The following is a 20,247-nucleotide window of genomic DNA, read 5'->3' on the forward strand; positions in this document are numbered from 1 at the left end:
AGACGAGACACGACTCTGCATTTTGAACCTGAAACTCCAAATTAAACCCCAACAACTACCATATTTGGGGGGGGGGGGGGGTTGGCGGATCGTAGCACTCGTCCTCCTGCCAGTGATTATTTCTGAGAATCCTCTGCTTCCCTAGCCCTGATTTGTATCCTAACTCTCTCCCAAAAATAGGGCCGTGGGGGTGCCGTGAGCTCCCCTGTAGACTGTAAGCTCGCTGTGGGCAGGGAACGTGTTAACCTACTCTGTTGTCTCCCAAGCACTCAGTACGGTACCCCGCGCACGGTGAGCGCTAAATAAACACGACCGATCAGTCTCGCAAACGCTTAGCACTGTGTTCCACACCCCGGAAGCGCTCATTACATACGATCGATTACCCTCTCGAGCGCTCAGTACAGTGCTCGGCACACAGTAAGTGCTCAACGAACACGACTGATCGTCCTCCCGAGCACTCCGCAGCGTAACGTAGCGGATACGGCACAGGGCTGGGAGTCAGAAGGTCGTGGGTTCTGATTCCGGCTCTGCCGCTTGTCTGCTGTGTGACTCTGGGCAAGTCACTTCACTTCCCCGGGCCTCGGTTCCCTCATCTGTCAAATGGGGATTGAGGCTGTGAGTCCCACACGCAACAGGGGCTGTGTCCAAATCGATTCGCTCGTATCCACCCCAGCGCTTAGTACAGTGGCTGTCACGCAGTCAGTGCTTAACCTATACCATAATTATTACGATTAGAGTGTTCCGCACACGGTAAGCGCTCAATCGATACGATCGATTACTCTCCCAAGCGCTTAGACCAGTGCTCTGCACAGGTTAAACGCTCGATACATACGATGGATGGACTGATCGAGGCGGTGGGCAGCCCTGCGCCTTTGAGGCCGGGGAGGAGGCTGGCAATGTGAGGAAGGGGAGAAAAACTCTCTAGGAGGAGGGAGATGGAGACGAGAGACAGAGAGACAGAGTGAGAGGAGCCTAGGAAGGGGGGTTGAGGGAGGGGAGAGGAGGAAGAGGAGGAGGATGGGGGGAGAGCAAGGCGGGGATGGTGTGGAAGGAGGAGAGGCAAGGGGCTGGGATGGGGAAGGTTGGGAAAAGGACCTTGGGGAGGGGAAGGGAAGGGGATGGGGGGGAGAAGAAGGGAAGAGAATGGGGGAGGGGAGTGGAGAGATGGGGAAAGGGGAAGGGAGGAAAGGGAGCCGGGGAGGGGAGAGAAGGGGGGAGAGAAGAGGGAGGGAAGAGAAGGGGGAGAAAAGGGGGAGGGGGAGAGAAGGGGGGGAGAGAAGGGGGAGGGAAGCGGGGGAGAGAAGGGGGAGGGAGAGAAGGGGGGAGGAGAGAAGGGGGAGGGAGAGAAGGGGGGAGGGGAGAGGAGAAAGAAAGGGAAGGGGGGAGAAGGGGGGAAAGAAGGGGGAGAAATAAGGGGGGAGGGAAGGGGGGAGGGAGAGAAGGGGGAAAGGGGGAGGGGGAGAAGAGGAAGAAAGGGGGAGGGAGAGAAGGGGGGAGGGGAGAGAAGGAGGAGAAGGGGAGGGAGACAAGGGGGAGAAAGAGGGGGGGAGAAATAAGGGAGGAGGGAGAGAAGGGGGAAAGGGGGAGGGGAGAGAAGGGGAGAGGGGAGAGAAGGGGGGTGGTGTTGGGGAGGAGAGCGATGGGGAAGGGGAAGGGGTTGGGGAGCGGGAGGTTGCGGGGGGGGGGGGAAAGGAGGCAGCTGGAGGAGGAGGAGGAGGAGGAGGAGGAGGAGGCAGGGGGCAGCGGAGGCCTTTGTGTGCGGCGGAGGGAGGTTGTGCTGTGCGGGGCGGGGGCGCAGGGATCCCCGGGCCCGGACCCCCTCCCTCCCTCCCTCTCTCCCTCTCTTTCTCTCTCCCTCCCTCCCTCCCGACGGCCCGGGCGTGCCGGTGGGGGCCCGGGGGACGCCGGGGGACGCCGGGGGACCGCGCTGACCTTGTGGCGGATCTGTCCGGAGGTGGACACCTTGCGGATGAGCTTCTGCGGGGAGCCCGGCTCCGGCTCCGGCTCGCTGTCCGACGACTCCTCCGGCCCGCCCGGCGGCGGCGGCAGCGGGGGCGGCTCAGCCTGCTGCTCAGCCTCCTGCTCGGCCTGCGGCGGCGGCGGCTGCTGCTGCTGCTGCTGCTGCTGCAGAGAGCGGGGCTGCGGGCAGGCACCCGCACCCGGACCCGCACCCGGACCCGCCGCCGCCGCCGCCGCCATGCTGCGCCCGCCGCACCGGGGCCTGTGACACACACTCACACACTCACACACACTCACACACGGGCACGGCCGGGGGGCGGGGCCGGGGAGGGAGGGAGGGAGGGCGCCCCCTGCCGGCCGCCGCGCCGCGCCGCAGCCGCCTCCGCCTCCATCCCCCGGGGCCCGGGCCACGACGGTTCGCAGCGCCCCCTCGCGGGGGGACGGGGCGGCGCCGCTCCTGGGACAGCACCCCCCCTTTCATCCGTCCCTTCCCTCCTTCCTTCCTTCCTTCCTTCTTTCCTTTCCTTTCCTTTCCTTTCCTTTCCTTTCCTTTCCTTTCCTTTCCTTTCCTTTCCTTTCCTTTCCTTTCCTCCACTAAGCGCTTGGAAGCATTCCTTCCTCCCTTCCCTCCCTCCCTCCCTCCCTCCCTCCCTCCCTTCCTCCCTTCCTCCCTTCCTCCCTTCCTCCCTTCCTCCCTTCCTCCCTTCCTCCCTTCCTTCCTTCCTTCCTTCCTTCCTTCCTTCCTTCCTTCCTTCCTTCCTTCCTTCCTTCCTTCCTTCCTTCTTTCCCTCCCTCCGAGAGCTCACTGTACGCACGGCACTACTAAGTGCTTGGAATCATTCATTCATTCATTCATTCATTCATTCATTCATTCATTCATTCATTCAAGGAGTCAGTCACTCATTCATTCAGTCATTCATTCCTTCAAGCGTATTGATTGAGGGCTCACTGTATTCATTCATTCAATAGTATTTATTGAGCGCTTACTATGTGCAGAGCACTGTACTAAGCGCTTGGAATGGACAATTCGGCAACAGATAGAGACGAGCCCTGCCCACTGATGGGCTCACAGTCTAATCGGAGGAGACAGACAGACAAAAACAATAGCAATAAATAGAATCAAGGGGATGTACACCTCATTAACAAAATAAATAGGGTAATAAAAATATATGCAAATGAGCAGACGAGTACAGTGCCGAGGGGAGGGGAAGGAAGGGGGGAGGAGCAGAGGGAAAGGGGGGAAAAGGGGGCTTAGCTGAGGGGAGGTGAAGAGGGGGGCAGAAATGAGCGCTTACTATGTGCAGAGCACTGTACTAAGCGCTTGACTGTTCAAAACACTGGGCTAGATACAAGGTTATCCGGTTGTCCCATGTGGGGCTCACAGTCTTAATCCCCATTTTCCAGATGAGGTCACTGAGGCACAGAGAAGTGAAGTGACGGGCCCAAAGTCACCCAGCTGATAAGTGGTGAAGCCGGGATTAGAACCCACGACCTCTGACTCCTAAGGCCGGGCTCTTGCCACTAAGCCATGCTGCTCCTTCATTCCTTCAAGCGTATTGATTGAGCGCTCACTGTGTGCACAGCACTAGACTAAGCGCTGGGAAGCATTCATTCATCCAATGGTATTTATTGAGCGCTCACTGTGTGCAGAGAACCGGACTAAGCGCTTGGAAGCAGTCATTCATCCATCCAATCGTATTGATTGAGCGTTCACTGTGTGCAGACATTAATTCAAGCGTATTTATTGAGCACTCACCACGTGCAGAGCGTGAGACTAAGCGCTTGGAATCAATCATTCATTCAAGTGTATTTATTGAGCGCTCACTGTGTGCAGAGCACTGGACTAAGCGCTTGGAATCATTCATTCACTCAATCGTATTTATTGGGCGCTTACTGTGTGCAGAGGTTCATTCAATCGTATTTATTGAGCGCTTACCGCGTGCGGAGCCCTGGACTAAGCCCTTGGAATCATTCATTCAATCGTATTTATTGAGCACTTACTGCATGCAGAGCACTGGACTAATAATAATAATGTTGGTATTTGTTAAGCGCTTACTAGGTGCCGAGCACTGTTCTAGGCGCTGGGGTGGATACAGGGTAATCAGATTGTCCCACGTGAGGCTCACAGTCTTCATCCCCATTTTACAGACGAGGGAACTGAGGCCCAGAGAAGTGAAGTGACTTGCCCACAGTCACACAGCTGACAGGTGGCAGAGCCGGGATTCGAACTCATGACCTCTGACTCCCAAGCCCGTGCTCTTTCCACTGAGCGCCGGGAATGTACAATTCGGCAACAGATAGAGACAATCCCTGCCCCACAACGGGCTCACAGTCTAAACTATCATCTCTACGCCGATGACACCCAAATCTACATCTCCTCCCCTGTCCTCTCCCCCTCCTCCAGGCTCGTATCTCCTTCCTGCCTCCAGGACGTCTCCACCTGGATGTCTTCCCTCTGTTCCCCCTCCCCTCCTTCCCTCCCACCCTCTGCTCTTCCCCCTTCCCCTCCCCTCAGCACTGTGCTCATTAGTATATTTATTACCCTATTTATTTTGTTAGTGAGGTGTATATGTCCTTGAATCTATTTATCTTGCTGATGATGTCTGGTTTTCTTTTGTCCTGTTTTACTTTGCCGTCTGTCTCCCCGGATTAGATCGTGAGCCCGTCACTGGGCAGGGATTGTCTCTATCTGTTGCCCAAGTGTCCATTCCAAGTGCTTAGTCCAGTGCTCTGCACCTAGTAAGCGCTCAATAAATACCATTAAATGAATGAACGAGGGAGACAGACAACAAAACGTGTAGTCGGGTGTCAATGCCATGAAGATACATAGAATCATAGATATAGACACATCATTCACAAAATAGAGTAATAAATAATATACACCAATATGCAGAAGTGCTGTGGGGAGGGGAAGGGGGAAGAACAGAGGGAGTCGGGGCGATGGGGAGGGGAGGAGGAGAAGAGGGAAAAGGGGAAGCTCAGCCTGGGAAGGCCTCCTGGAGGAGGTGAGCTCTCAGCAGGGCTTTGAAGAGGGGAAGAGAGCTAGTTTGGCGGAGGTGAGGAGGGAGGGCGTTCCGGGACAGCGGGAGGACGTGGGCCGGGGGTCGACGGCGGGACAGGCGAGAACTCTCCGCAGGCCGTCAGGGCCTCCTCACCCCCACAGCGGGGAAGCCAAGTACAGCCTGGGCCTGCGAGTCGGGAGGGCAAGGCCTCCAAGCCCGGCTCCGCCGCTTCTTCATCCGTTCAGTCGTCTTTATTGAGCGCTTACTGTGTGCAGAGCACTGTACTAATCGCTTGGAAAGTGCAATTTGGCATTTTAATGCCCATTTTCCAGGTGAGGTAACTGAGGCCCAGAGAAGTGAAGTGACCTGCCCACAGTCACACAGCTGACAAGTGGCAGAGCCGGGATTCAAACCCATGACCTCTGACTCCCAAGCTCCCGGGCTCTTTCCGCTGAGCCACGCTGCTCCGCCCCAGCGCTTGGTACAAGTGCCTGGCACAGAGTAAGCACTTAACAAATACCACTATTTTGATCGAGACTGAGCCCCACGTGGTACCGGGACTGTGTCCAGCATGATTTCATGTATCCACCCCAGCGTTTAGTAGAGTGCCTGGCACGAAGTAAGGGCTTTGACAAATACCATAACGATTACGATTGAGACTGTGAACCCCACATGGGATGGGGACCGTGTCCAACCCGATTTGCTTGTATCCACCCATTGTTCAGTACAGTGCCCGGCACGCCATAAGCGCTTAACAAGTACCGTAACTGCCATTATAATTATTGTTCTTATGATCCTTGGTAGAGACCTGCCCACATTAAAAACAGAGAAGCAGCGTGGCCTAGTGGATTAAAGCACCGGCCTGGAAGTCGGAAGGACCTGGGTTCTAATTCCAACTCTGCCACTTGTCTGCTGTGTGCTCCTGGGCAAGGCACTTCACTTCCCTGGGCCTCATTTACGCCATCTGTAAAATGGGGGTTGAGACTATGAGCCCCATGTGGGGCAGGGACCGAGTCCAACCTGATTAACTTGTATCTCCCCCAGCGTTTCGTTCAGGGCCCGTTACGCACGCAGTTAAGTGCTTAACAAATACCGTTAGGAATTTTCCTCCGTGGCGGTGAGGATTGGCCTTATCATCTCTGCCTTTCCGCCGGGCTCCCTTCATTCATTCATTCAATAGTATTTATTGAGCGCTTACTATGTGCAGAGCACTGACTTTCCTGTCCAAGAATGCCAATTTTCATTTGGGATCCGGGGTGGAACCGAGACGCACATCACACAGTCATGGCGGGATGAGGCCTAATGTAAACACATCATCCGAACTCCTCATCTTCCCCCCCCCGAACCTTGTCACCGCACTGACTTTCCCATCACTGCAGACGGCGCTACCGTCCGCCGTGTCTCACCACTCCCTAACCTTGGCATTAACCTTGATTCATCTCTCTTATTCAACCCACGTATTCAATCGGTCACCAAGTCTCGTCGGTTCTATTTTTACAGCAAGCGCTAAGATCCACCCTTTCCTCTCCATCCAAACTGCTGATCCAAGCACTTATCCTATCCCGTCTTGACTCCTGCGTCGGCCTCCTCGCTGACCTCCCTGCCTCCTCTCTCTCCCCACTCCGGTCTCTACTCAATCTGCTGCCCGGAAAGCAGCGTGGCTCAGTGGAAAGAGCTTGGGCTTCGGAGTCAGAGGTCATGGGTTCGACTCCCGGCTCTGCCACTTGTCAGCTGGGTGACTGTGGGCGAGTCACTTCACTTCTCTGGGCCTCAGTTACCTCATCTGTAAAATGGGGATTAACTGTGAGCCTCACGTGGGACAACCTGATGACCCTGTATCTTCCCCAGTGCTTGGAACAGTGCTCTGCACATAGTAAGCGCTTAACGAATATCAACATTATAATTATTATTATTCTAAAAATCTGTTCGGTCTTTGGCTCGCCCAGCCACCTCCATGTCAAACAGAAAATAGAAACTCCTTATATTTGACTTTCAAGTACTTTGCCCCCTCTTATCTTACCTCACTGATTTCCTACTTCAACCCAGCCCATTCATTTCACTCCTCTATTCACTAAACCTTGATCTCATCAACCTCACCCCGACCCCTCCCACCCCCTGCGCATTCATTCATAATAATAATAATAATAATGTTGGTTTTTGTTCAGCGCTTACTATGTGCCGAGCACTGTTCTAAGCGCTGGGGTAGACACAGGGGAATCAGGTTGTCCCAAGTGGGGCTCACAGTCTTAATCCCCATTCTACAGATGAGGTAACTGAGGCACCGAGAAGTGAAGTGACTTGCCCAAAGTCACACAGCTGATATGTGACCGAGCCGGGATTCGAACCCATGACCTCGGACTCCAAAGCCCGTGCTCTTTCCACTGAGCCACGCTGCTTCTCTAATTCAATAGTATTTATTGAGCGCTTACTATGTGCAGAGCCCCGCGTACCCAACATACCATCACTCGTCCCACTTTCAAAGCCTTATTAAGGTCACATTTCCTTCAAGAGGCCTTCTCCAACCAAGCCCTCATCTTCCCTACTCCCCCTCCCGTCTGTATCACCTATGCATTTGGATCTGTCTGTTACCGATTTGTACATCCCAAGCGCTTAGTACAGTGCTCGGCACATATTAAGCGCTCAATAAATACTATTGAATGAATGAATGAATCTGTACCCTTTAAGCATTTGGTATTCACCCCACCCTAGGCCACACAGCATGCAGCGTGGCTCAGTGGAAAGAGCCCGGGCTTCGGAGTCAGAGGTCATGGGTTCGACTCCCGGCTCTGCCACTTGTCAGCTGGGTGACTGTGGGCGAGTCACTTCACTTCTCTGGGCCTCAGTTACCTCATCTGTAACATGGGGATTAACTGTGAGCCTCATGTGGGACAACCTGATTACCCTGTATCTCCCCCAGTGCTTGGAACAGTGCTCTGCACATAGTAAGCGCTTAACAAATACCAACATTATTATTATTATTATTATTATTATTATTAAGTACCTATCTATCTGGAATTTTTCTATTTATATTAATATCTGTCTCCTCTTATAGACTGTAAGGTCCTTGTGGACAGGGACATCACTAGAAGCAGCGAGGCTTAGCGGGAAGAGCGCAGGCTTGGGAGCCTGAGGTCGTGGGTTCAAATCCCACTCCGCCACCTGTCAGCTGTGTGACTTTGGGCAAGTCACTTCACTTCTCTGGGCCTCAGTTCCCTCATCTGCAAAATGAGGATTAAGATGGCAAGCCCCATGTGGGACAACCTGATTACCTTGTATCCACCCCAGTGCTTAGAACAGTAGCTGGCACATAGTAAACGTTTAACAAATACAATAAAAAAAAAAAGAGAAACAGTCTCGGGGGATTTGGTGACTTTCCACAAAGGGTAACGTAGTTATAATATGCTGCATGCCTGGTGTATGCATATGACATCATGGGCATTTGAATGTGTGGTATTCTTGGGTGCCAAAGGGGGCCAATTTAGGGGGGCTGCCTGGAGACCAGGGTTCCCAGAGGGTGGCGATGGGGAAGAACCGGGAGACAAGCAGCGTGGCTTAATGGAAAGTGCACGGGCTCGGAAGTCAGAGGTCGTGGGTTCTAATCCCAGCTCCGCCACTTGTCTGCTGTGTGACCTTGGGCAAGCCACTTACCTTCTCTGTGCCTCAGTTACTTCATCTGAAAAATGGACATTAAAACTGTGAGCCCCACGTGGGACAACCTGATTACCCTGTATCTACCCCATCGCTTAGAACAGTGCTTGGCACGTAGTCAGCGCTTTACAAATACCATTATTATTATTATTATAAACACAAGCTGGGTTGGGGAAATGGATGTTCTGACACATGCTTAGGGCAGGACCGGTAGACACACAAACACATTCACGGGGTCAAGGAAAGGTACTGACCCGCACATGGCGCTAAGGAGGCGGACATTCTGCCTCTCCCCACTTCAGTATACTTCACTCCGCTGCCCGGATTATCTTTCTACAGAAACACTTTGGGCATGTCACCCCCCTCCTCAAAAATCTCCAGTGGCTGCCTATCAACCTTCTCTTGAAGCAAAAACTCCTCACTCTTGGCTTCAAAACTGTCCATCCCCCTGCCCCCTCCTACCTCACCTCCCTCCTACCCTCTCTAGCCTAGCCCGCACACTCGGCTCCCCTGCCGCTCACCTCCTCACTGTGCCTCATTCTCGGCTGTCCTGCCATCGACTCCTGGCCCATGTCCTACCAATGACCCGGAATGCCCTCCCTCCTCACATCCGCCAAACTAACTCTCTTCCCCTCTTCAAAGCCCTACTGAGAGCTCACCTCCTCCAGGAGGCCTTCCCAAACTGAACCCTCCCTTTCCTTCTGCTCCTCCTCCCCTCCCCATCACCCCTCCTCCCTCTGCTCTAGCCCCTTCCCCACCCCACAGCACTTGTGCATATATGTAGATATTATTTATTACTCTATTTTGTGAATGATGTGTACGTAATCGATGATTCTATTTATCTATTTTGATGCTATTGATGCCTGTCTACTTGTTTGATTTTGCTTTTTTGTCTGTCTCCCCCTTCTAGACTGTGAGCCCGTTGTTGGGTAGGGATTGCCTCTATCTGTTGCCGAATTATACTTTCCAAGCGTTCAGTACAGCCTCTGCACACAGTAAGCACTCAATAAATATGATTGAATGAATGAATGAATGAAACATACATGTCTTCTATAGGGACACGCAAGGAAAATGGTCAGAGCTTGGCGGGGAGCTAATCTCCATTTTGAGGCCAGGCTCAGGAGGGCCTCACAGTCCCTTCTATCTTTATGGAATTTGTTCAGCGCTTCTTATGCGTTCTGAGCACCGGGGTAAATATAAGATAATCAGGTTGGGCACAGTGCCTGTTCCTCATAGGGCTCACTGTCTAAGTTGGAGAGGGAGGAGGATTTAATCTCCATTTTACAGATGAGGTAACTGAGGCAGAGAGAAGATAAGCGACTTGCCCAAGAGCAGACAAGTAGTGGAGTCGGGATTAGAAAAACCCAGGTGCTCTGACTCCTCGGCCCGTGGTCTTTCCACTAGGCCATGCTGCTTCCCTTCAATCAGTCATTTACTGAGTGCAGAGCACTGTACTAAGTGCTTGGGAGAGTATCATACAATGGAGTTGGTAGATGTGATCTCTGCTTACAAGGAGCTTACAGTCTAGTGAGGGAAGCAGACATTTCCCATTGAGGGTGAGAACAGCAGAGAGCTGTGGTTCCAAGCCTTGCCAGCTCCAAATTCTGGCCAGCCCCAGCTTATGAAAAATAATAACAATAATAATAACAACATTTGTTGTGTTTATAACATGCCAGGCACAGTACTAAGCGATGGGGTAGGTACAAGGAATCAGGCTGAACACAGTTCCTGTCCCCCCTTCTAGACTGTGAGCCTGTTGTTGGGTAGGGATTGTCTCTATTTGTTGCCGAATTGTACTTTCGAAGTGCTTAGTACAGTGCTCTGTGCACAGTAAGCGCTCAATAAATATGAATGAATGTTCTTCATAGGGCTCACTGTCTATGTAGGAAGGAGTAGGATTTAATCTCCATTTTACAGGTGAGGAAACTGAAGCACAGAGAAGTTAACTGACTTGCCCAAGGTCAATCAGGAGGCAGGTGGCAGAGCTGGGTTTGGAACCCAGGTCCTCTAACTCCCAGCCCCGTGCTCTTTCCACCAGACCACACCACTAGGTCATAATAATAATAATAGTTGTGGCATTTGTAAGTGCTCACCATGTTCCAGGCACCGTACTAAGAGCTGGGTTGGATACGAGCAAATCGGGTTGGACACAGTCCCTGTCCCACGTGGGGCTCACGGTCTCGAGCCCCATTTTACAGATGAGGTAACTGAGGCATAGAGAAGTAAAGTGACTTGCCCAAGGCCACACAGCAGACAAGTGACAGAGCTGGGATTAGCATCCATGACCATCCGACTCCCAGGTCCGTGCTCTATCCATTCCACCATGCTGTTTCCCATTAGCAGCGTGTTCACTGGTCAAGGCAACATGGTGGAAACAGCTTGAGAGCTCTAGATAACAGGTGGGAGGCTATTATCAACATATTCATTCATTCATTCAATCGTATTTTTTGAGTGCTTTCTGTGTGCAGAGCACTGTACTAAACACTTGGAAAGTACAATTTAGCAACAGAGACAATCCCTACCCAACAACAGGCTCAAAGTCTAAGGGTTGCCTATCAACCTTCGCAGGAAGCAAAAACTCTTCACTCTTGTCTTCAAAGCTCTCCATTCCCTTGCCCCCTCCTACCTCACTTCCCTTCTCTCTTTCTACTGCCCACCCCGTATGCTCCGCTCCTCTGCCGCTCACCTCCTCACGGTCCCCCGTTTGCGCCTGTCCCTCCGTCGATCCCTGGCCCACGTCCTACCGCTGTCCTGGAATGTCCTCCCTCCTCACCTCCGTCAAACTAACTCTCTTCCCCTCTTCAAAGCCCTACTGACAGCTCACCTCCTTCCGAGAGGCCTTTCCAGACTGAGCTTCCCCTTTTCCCTCTGCTGCCTCTGCTCCCTCTCTGCTCCCCCTTCACCTCCCCTCAGCTAAGCCCCCTTTCCCTCTGCTCCTCCCCCTCTCCCTTCCCCTTCCCTCAGCACTGTGCTCATTTGTATATATTTTTATTACCCTATTTATTTTGTTAATGAGGTGTCCATCCCCTTGATTCTATTTATCGTGATTAAGTTGTCTTGTTTTTGTCTGTCTGCCTCCCCCGATTAGACTGTAAGCCCGTCACTGGGCAGGGATTGTCTTTATCTGTTGCCGAATTGTCCATTCCAAGCGCTCAGTCCAGTGCTCTGCACATAGTAAGCGCTCAATAAATACTATTAAGTGAATGAATGAACGAATGAATTTTCCAGATGATGTATTTCATTCATTCATTCAATAGTATTTATTGAGCGCTTACTATGTGCAGAGCACTGTACTAAGCGCTTGGGATGAACAAGTCGGCAACAGATAGAGACAGTCCCTGCCGTTTGACGGGCTTACGGTCTAATCGGGGGAGACGGACAGACAAGAACAATGGCACTAAACAGCGTCAAGGGGAAGAACATCTCGTAAAAACCGATGGCAACTAAATAGAATCAAGGCGATGTACAATTCATTAACAAGATAAATAGGGTAACGAAAATATATACAGTTGAGCGGACGGGTACAGTGCTGTGGGGATGGGAAGGGAGAGGTGGAGGAGCAGAGGGAAAAGGGGAAAATGAGGCTTTAGCTGCGGAGAGGTAAAGGGGGGATGGCAGAGGGAGTAGAGGGGGAAGAGGAGCTCAGTCTGGGAAGGCCTCTTGGAGGAGGTGATTTTTAAGTAAGGTTTTGAAGAGGGAAAGAGAATCGGTTTGGCGGAGGTGAGGAGGGAGGGCGTTCCGGGACCGCGGGAGGACGTGACCCAGGGGTCGACAGCGGGATAGGCGAGACCGAGGGACGGTGAGGAGGTGGGCGGCAGAGGAGCGGAGCCGAGCGTGCGGGGTGGGCGGTAGAAAGAGAGAAGGGAGGAGAGGTAGGAAGGGGCAAGGTGATGGAGAGCCTTGAAGCCTAGAGTGAGGAGTTTCTGTTTGGAGCGGAGGTCGATAGGCGACCACTGGAGTTGTTTAAGAAGGGGAGTGACATGCCCAGATCGTTTCTGCAGGAAGATGAGCCGGGCAGCGGAGTGAAGAATAGACCGGAGCGGGGCGAGAGAGGAGGAAGGGAGGTCAGAGAGAAGGCTGACACAGTAGTCTAGCCGGGATATAACGAGAGCCCGTAATAGTAAGGTAGCCGTTTGGGTGGAGAGGAAAGGGCGGATCTTGGCGATATTGTAGAGGTGAAACCGGCAGGTCTCGGTAACGGATAGGATGTGTGGGGTGAACGAGAGGGACGAGTCAAGGATGACACCGAGATTGCGGGCCTGCGGGACGGGAAGGATGGTCGTGCCATCCACGGTGACGGAGAAGTCTGGGAGCGGACCGGGCTTGGGAGGGAAGATGAGGAGCTCAGTCTTGCTCATGTTGAGTTTTAGGTGGCGGGCCGACATCCAGGTGGAGACGTCCCGGAGGCCTAGAGAAGTGAAGTGACTTGCCCAAGGCCACACAGCAGACAGGTGGCAGACCGGGGATTAGAACCCATGACCTTCTGATTCCCAGGCCCGCGTTCTACCCACTACACCATAATGCTTCTCCAGTGACGGGATCTTCCCTTGCTCACGTCTTGCTGAAAATGTCGGGACCCATTTTCTCCTATATTTAAGTGATGCAGAGGCCAGATTACATAAAATCCCTTTGTTTCACCATCAGACCTCCCACAGGAGAGAAAATCAGGTGAAGCCAGAAGGGAGTCTACTTCCTGTCTTCCCAGAATACTAGGATGCTGACACAGTAATCCCAAACCCATGTCATCAAGCCAGCTGCCTTTCTCCTAGCCCCCGGGGCAGTGTAAACTTGTGAATTAATAATAATGTTGGCATTTGTTAAGCGCTTACTATGCACAGAGCACTTTTCTAAGCGCTGGGGTAGATACAGGGTAATGAGGTTGTCCACGTGAGGCTCACAGTTAATCCCCATTTTCCAGATGAGGTAACTGAGGCCCAGAGAAGTGAAGTGACTTGCCCACAGTCACACAGCTGACAAGGGGCAGAGCCGGAATTCGAACCCATGACCTCTGACTTCCGAGCCCGGGCTCTTTCCACTGAGCCACGCTGTTGCTCTGCTCCCTGGGCCCAAACATTCTCTGACTTTTGACAAGTGAGAGAGTGAGGTTACCCCAAGCATTTATGGGACTACATACATTCGATCGTATTTACTGAGCGCTTACTCTGAGCAGAACACTTTACTAACAGCTTGACTTGCAACTCACCACACTACTTGTTTTCTTTTGTTCTGTTTTGGTGTGTTGTCTGTCTCCCCCATTTAGACTGTGAGCCTGTCGTTGGGCAGGGATTGTCTCTATCTGTTGCCAAATTGTACAGTCCAAGCTCTTAGTACAGTGCTCTGCACATAGTAAACGCTCAATAAATACGATTAAATGAATGAACTCACCTGGAAGATAGGCAAACTGGGAGTGTGTGCCACTTCATCCCTGCTACGCCTGTTTTTCACCCAAATGCAGTCATCCTGACTCAGAGAATTATTCTGCATGGAACTGGAAACACCTAAGGATGGAATTAACCCCCTTCCCTGTCCCACAGCACTTGTGTATATATGTATACATCTATAATTCTATTTATTTATAATTAACACCTGTTGACTTGTTTTGATGCATATCTATCTATAATTCTATTTATTTATATTGATGCTATTGGTGCCTCTTTACTTGTTTTGATGTCTGTCTTCCCCCTTCTAGCCTATGAACCCGTTGTGGGCAGGGGATGTCTCTCTTTGTTACTGAATTCTACTTTCCAAGTGCTCGTACAGAGCTCTGCACACAGAAAGCGCTCAATAAATACGATCGAATGAATGAATGAATGAATGAGTTCCAGACAATCAATCAATCAATCATTCAGTCAATCAATCATATTTATTGAGCGCTTACTGTGTGCAGAGCGTTAAATGCTTGAGAGAGTAAAATATAACAATATAACAGACATGTTCCCTGTCCACAACATTAGCTGGGGACAATTGCCCATTTCTCCCAGTTTTAAAATGATCCTGCTCCGCCACTCCTAGAACTAAAATTCATCCAATAGTATTTATTGAGTGCTTACTATGTACAGAGCACTGTACTAAGCGCTTGGAATATACAATTCGGCAACAGATAAAGACAATCCCTGCCCAACGACAGCTTTACAGTCTAATCGGGGGAGACAGTCGGACAAAAACAAAACAACATAAACATGAAAAAATAGAATCAAGGGGATGGACACCTCATTAACAAAATAAATAGGGTAACAAAAATATATACAAACGAGCACAGTGCTGAGGGGAGGGGAAGGGAGAGGGGGAGGAGCAGAGGGAAAGGGGGCTTAGCTGAGGGGAGGTGAAGGGGGAAAGGGGAGGGAGCAGACCGAGCAGAGGGAAAAGAGGAAACAGTCTGGGAAGGCCTAAAAGTTCTCCCACTTCAGACTTGAGTCCTTTCTAGCTACAGGGTTTCTAAAAACCTGCTCCCACATTCTCTTGTGATACTACCAAGAATGATGTCGAGGTTAAACATAACCATCACCCTACTGGATATTAACATGGTGCCTTTTATCCTGAATGTTCGACATTAATCTTTTTGTCATCTGAAGTGGAGTTATTGAGGTCTAGAGAGGTTAAAAGACAGAAAATAGAGTACAAAGGGGTAGTTTATTCAATCAATCAGTGGTACTTATTGAGGTTTTACTGTGCAGAACACAGTACTAAGTGCTTGGGAAAGTGTAATAGAGAAGCAGCGTGGCTCAATGGAAAGAGCACAGGCTTGGGAGTCAGAGGTCATGGGTTCAAATACAGGCTCTGCCACTTGTCAGCTGTGTGACTTTGGGCAAGACACATAAATTCTCTGTGCCTCAGTTACCTCATCTGGAAAATGGGGATTAAGGCTGTGAGCCTCCTGTGGGACAACTGATTACCCTGTATCTACCCCAGCACTTAGAACAGTGCTCTGCACATAGTAAGCGCTTAACAAATACCAACATTATTATTATTATTATAAAGTTAGATGTGGTCCCTCCCCTCAGGGAGATTACAGTCTTCAGAGGGAGACAGACATTAAAATAGATCGGGGAGAGGGGAATTAGAGTAAACCCAAACAAACTCCTATCTACCCAGCTCCTACTGGGTACTGTGGCTACTGTGTCAGCCTTCTCTCTGACCTCCCTTCCTCCTCTCTCGCCCCGCTCCGGTCTATTCTTCACTCCGCTGCCCGGCTCATCTTCCTGCAGAAACGATCTGGGCATGTCACTCCCCTTCTTAAACAACTCCAGTGGTTGCCTATCGACCTCCGCTCCAAACAAAAACTCCTCACTCTAGGCTTCGAGGCTCTCCATCACCTTGCCCCTTCCTACCTCTCCTCCCTTCTCTCTTTCTACCGCCCACCCCCGCACGCTCCGCTCCTCCGCCGCCCACCTCCTCGCCGTCCCTCGGTCTCGCCCATCCCGCCGTCGACCCCCGGGTCACGTCCTCCCGCGGTCCCGGAACGCCCTCCCTCCTCACCTCCGCCAAACTGATTCTCTTTCCCTCTTCAAAACCTTACTTAAAAATCACCTCCTCCAAGAGGCCTTCCCAGACTGAGCTCCTCTTCCCCTCTACTCCCTCTGCCATCCCCCCTTTACCTCTCCGCAGCTAAAGCCTCATTTTCCCCTTTTCCCTCTGCTCCTCCACCTCTCCCTTCCCATCCCCACAGCACTGTACCCGTCCGCTCAACTGTATATATTTTCGTTACCCTATTTATTTTGTTAATGAATTGTACATCGCCTTGATTCTATTTAGTTGCCATCGGTTTTTATGAGATGTTCTTCCCCTTGACGCTGTTTAGTGCCATCGTTCTTGTCTGTCCGTCTCCCCCGATTAGACTGTAAGCCCGTCAAACGGCAGGGACTGTCTCTATCTGTTGCCGACTTGTTCATCCCAAGCGCTTAGTACAGTGCTCTGCACATAGTAAGCGCTCAATAAATACTATTGAATATTCCAATAAATACTATTGAATACTCCTGTTGCCATCACTCTCTCGACTCTTTTCTGCCAAGGACCCTAAAATAGTACTACCAATAATAATAATGCTATTTGTTACATGTTTACTATATCCCAAGTACCATACTAAACGCTGGGGTGGATACAAGCAAATTGGGTTGGATACAGTCCCTGTCCCACGTGGGACTCACAGCCTCAATCTCCATTTTACAGATGAGGTAACTGAGGCACAGAAAAGTGAAGGCCCAAGGTCACACAGCAGACGTGGCGGATCCGGAATTAGAATCCATGACCTTCTGACTCCCAGGCCCGTGCTCTATCCATTCCACCATGCTGCTTCTCTACTGTGCCATGCTGCATCCCTATATTAGTGTATGCTTTGTATATTATTCTAAATAAACGGATTCATTTATCCAGTTAAGGCAAATTATGATTCCCTTATGGATTAGGCATGGGTGGAGGATTCTCATTTCTAAATTGCCACCGTCTGTAATCCCTCATTAACTTTAAATCCTTTCTGGTGCCTTTTCAGTGATTGAATCACAGTGTGTTATCTTGTACAATCCCCTGCCCTTCTTAGTTTACCACACCTTTATCAGGACATTCCCTATCAGGAGGGCAATTACACAGTTTACATCCGAGCCAAATCCTGTTTCAAACCATTTTGAAGAGTAACTGAAATGCCAGTTAACAAGAGTTGTTTTATGCTCGAATGCATAAACAGTAGTATAGGGTTCTTGACCTTAAACCACTATATATAGTTGTCCTTAATATTCAAAGATATCACTGAAAGTGAAATTCACCTCCATCTCATCTGTCTTGCGGTTAGTCCCCCGCCCACATCCTCCCTCTGCCCTGGAACTCCCTCCCCCCTCCATATCTGACAGACGATCACTCTCCCCACCTTAAAAGCCTTATTAAAAACCATATCTCCTTCAAGAGGCCTTCCCCAACTAAGTCCTCATTTTCCTACTCCGTCTCCTTTTTACATCATCCTCAGCCCCGCAGCACTTACGTACATGTATATTCATTTGTTTTCATGTCCGTCTCCCTTTCTAGGCTGTAACTTCCTTGTGAACAGAGAACATGCCTACCAATTCAGTTGTACTCTCCCAAGGGCTTAGTACGGTACTCTGCAGACAGTAAACATTCAATAAATATCATTGATTGATTGATTAAGTGTAAAGGGGACTGGAAAGGTCAATATGGGACCCACAAGACAAGACTTCCTTCTCAATCCTTATGACGCTTCTCCTGAAATGAAATTCTCGTGAAATTCTCATGAAATGCAGCACCCCAAACTGGTCTATCTTTGACAATTGACACCCAGTTTTCTGCAGGGATGCAGCAATACCTGAGGCTTTGTTTCAGTGTGTCAGCCAGTGGCATTTATTAAGTGCTTACCCTGTGCAGAGCACTATACTGAGCATATGGGAGAGTACAGTACAACAGTCGGTAGACATGTTCCTTGCCCACAACAAGCTTACAGACCAGAGGGGGAGACTGGCATTAATATTAACAATTTCTAGATATGTACACAAGTCCTGTGTCCTTAAGACATTTCCTCTGTCTGCCTTGTTTTCCATTTCCTAATTTCAGTGCTCCATTCATAGTTGTTTGGTATCCTGCTATCCTGCTATTCTCTTCATATGTCCCACCCAGTTAAACTGTGTTAAGCAGCACGTAGCTTGAGTGCTAGGAGACTGACTTTTTTTAGGACATTTGTTAAGTGCCATATGCCAGGCTCTGTTCTAAGAACTGGGGTAGATATAAGCTAATCAAGTTGGACACAGTCCCTTCATGGGGCCCAGAGTCATAATCCCCATTTTACATGTGAGGTAACTGAGGATAACTGAAGCAAAGAGAAGCTAAGTGACTTGCCCACGGTCACAAAACAGGCAAGCCTTGCCCGAGGTCACACGTCAGACAAGTGGAGGAGCCGGGATTAGAACCCAGGTCCTTCTGACTCCCAGGCCCATTCTCTATCCACTAGGCCACGCTACTTCTCTATTGAATGTAGAGTATGGTGCAGTTATAAGGACTAAGGAGCATATAACAGAAATGAAAATCATGTCCCCTGACCTCAAGGAGTATACAGTTTAATGAGGGGGAAATTCCCATAAATTATGTCCTCATAGTGAAAGAAGAACAGGATGAAATTGATCATATGAATATGACAGGATTGAGAGAAAATAAATACTTGAAGATATAATTGAGTATTTGAGGAGGGGTGAGCCCGTTGTTGGGTAGGGCTTGTCTCTATCTGTTGCTGAATTGTACTTTCCCAGCACTTAGAACAGTGCTCTGCACACAGTAAGCACTCAATGAAAATGACTGAATGAATGAACGAATGAATGTATAAGTGCAAAGGTTGGCTGATGGATTTACACAACTCGAGGTGTTATCATTTAATGTTTCCCTGAGCGGGGAGCCTCATCCCATTCTTGTGTCATCCCTCTCTCCAGGTTATTGTTGTTAGTGACTGACAGTTGCCTGGAGGGAGATGCTAGAGGCAGCTTGGCTCAGTGGAAATAGCCCGGGCTCGGGAGTCAGAGGTCAGGGGTTCGAATTCCGGCTCTGCCACTTGTCAGCTGTGTGACTGTGGGAAGTCACTTCACTTCTCTGGGCCTCAATTACCTCATCTGTAAAATGGAGATTAACTGTGAGCCTCACGTGGGACAACCTGATTACCCTGAATCTACCCCAGCGCTTACTATGTGCAGAGCACTGTACTGTACAGCTCTTAACAAATACCAACATTATTATCATTATTATTATTATCTCACTCAGCTCTCCCACATTATTTGGGATGCTCTGCTGTCTATATTTTCAGGTGGAGCTGGGGCCCTCACGGACAACATTCTTGTTAGGAGCAAGACTGAATGGGAAGAATTGATGTGGAGCCTCTAACAGAGCTGCCCTAATGATTCGTCTGTCTATTAAGCCCAACTGATAGCTAAGTAGGGTTACTTTTTTCCCTCCCTCACATTAAAGAGGAAATCATTTCCTAGTAAAACAGATTTCCATTTTATTTTCCAACGTGTCCTGAACTAGAGATAATGTATGATTTCTGCGTTGAACCTAACGGTTCAACAGGACCGCTGTCAAAAGCATTTCTTGAGTCGTTAGTTACAGTTCTCCTGGATTTCTAGAAAGCCGTGAAGAGGATCGTACTTCTTTCGGGTACCTGTTTAATATTCCTTTGTTCCATATTCGCCAAATTCCAAGGCTCTTGAATGCACAGCAGCTAGAGGCAGGGATGGATTTCAACTGGGGCCTCCAAAAAATCATGGCTCTTGGATTTCTTTTTAGTGTCCAAGCTATGCAAGCCTGTTAAAATTTTGAAATCCAAATATTTTGCTTAGCTGGCTCCATGTGGTCCTGGAGGCCATTCATTTTGGTTTCAAGACACTGTCAGCAATATCTGGTGACACTTGTGTGATGCAAACAAAAAGGCATTCTGAAGTATCCCTTGGATTCCGGAGCAGGGTAGCCAGCGGTTCCCCCTTTCTGTTTTTCTTTTCCCTTTGGCTGTGGTGCTCTCTTTCCATAAAGAAAAGGAGAATGTGGATCTGGAGAGTTTGATTCCCGTCCCACACCCTCCCTATACCCTCCCTTTCAGATTCCACAGTGCATCTGAATCAAGGAGTTGGGGAAAAAAAGCCTCCTTTCCCACCCGGTTCTC

At 50.1% G+C, this 20,247-nt stretch overlaps 1 protein-coding gene across 4 annotated transcripts in view; it reads right to left on the minus strand.

Moving 5' to 3' along the window:
- The window catches only part of DGKD (diacylglycerol kinase delta), a 140,039-nt gene extending 120,086 nt beyond the window's left edge, over positions 1–19,953 (minus strand). For 2 of the 4 annotated variants that reach the window (XM_039912852.1, XM_029065293.2), the window contains exon 1: positions 19,750–19,953. In XM_039912852.1, coding sequence (XP_039768786.1) covers positions 19,750–19,773 — 24 coding nt within the window. In that variant the 5' untranslated portion in view covers positions 19,774–19,953. Of the gene's footprint in view, positions 1–1,932; positions 2,033–19,749 lie in introns of those variants that run through there. The other 2 variants (XM_039912853.1, XM_039912854.1) reach the window with 2 other exon arrangements.
- Positions 19,954–20,247: the final 294 nt, after the last annotated feature.

The sequence above is a fragment of the Ornithorhynchus anatinus genome, chromosome 1 (assembly GCF_004115215.2).
Source record: "Ornithorhynchus anatinus isolate Pmale09 chromosome 1, mOrnAna1.pri.v4, whole genome shotgun sequence".
NCBI lineage: Eukaryota > Metazoa > Chordata > Mammalia > Monotremata > Ornithorhynchidae > Ornithorhynchus > Ornithorhynchus anatinus.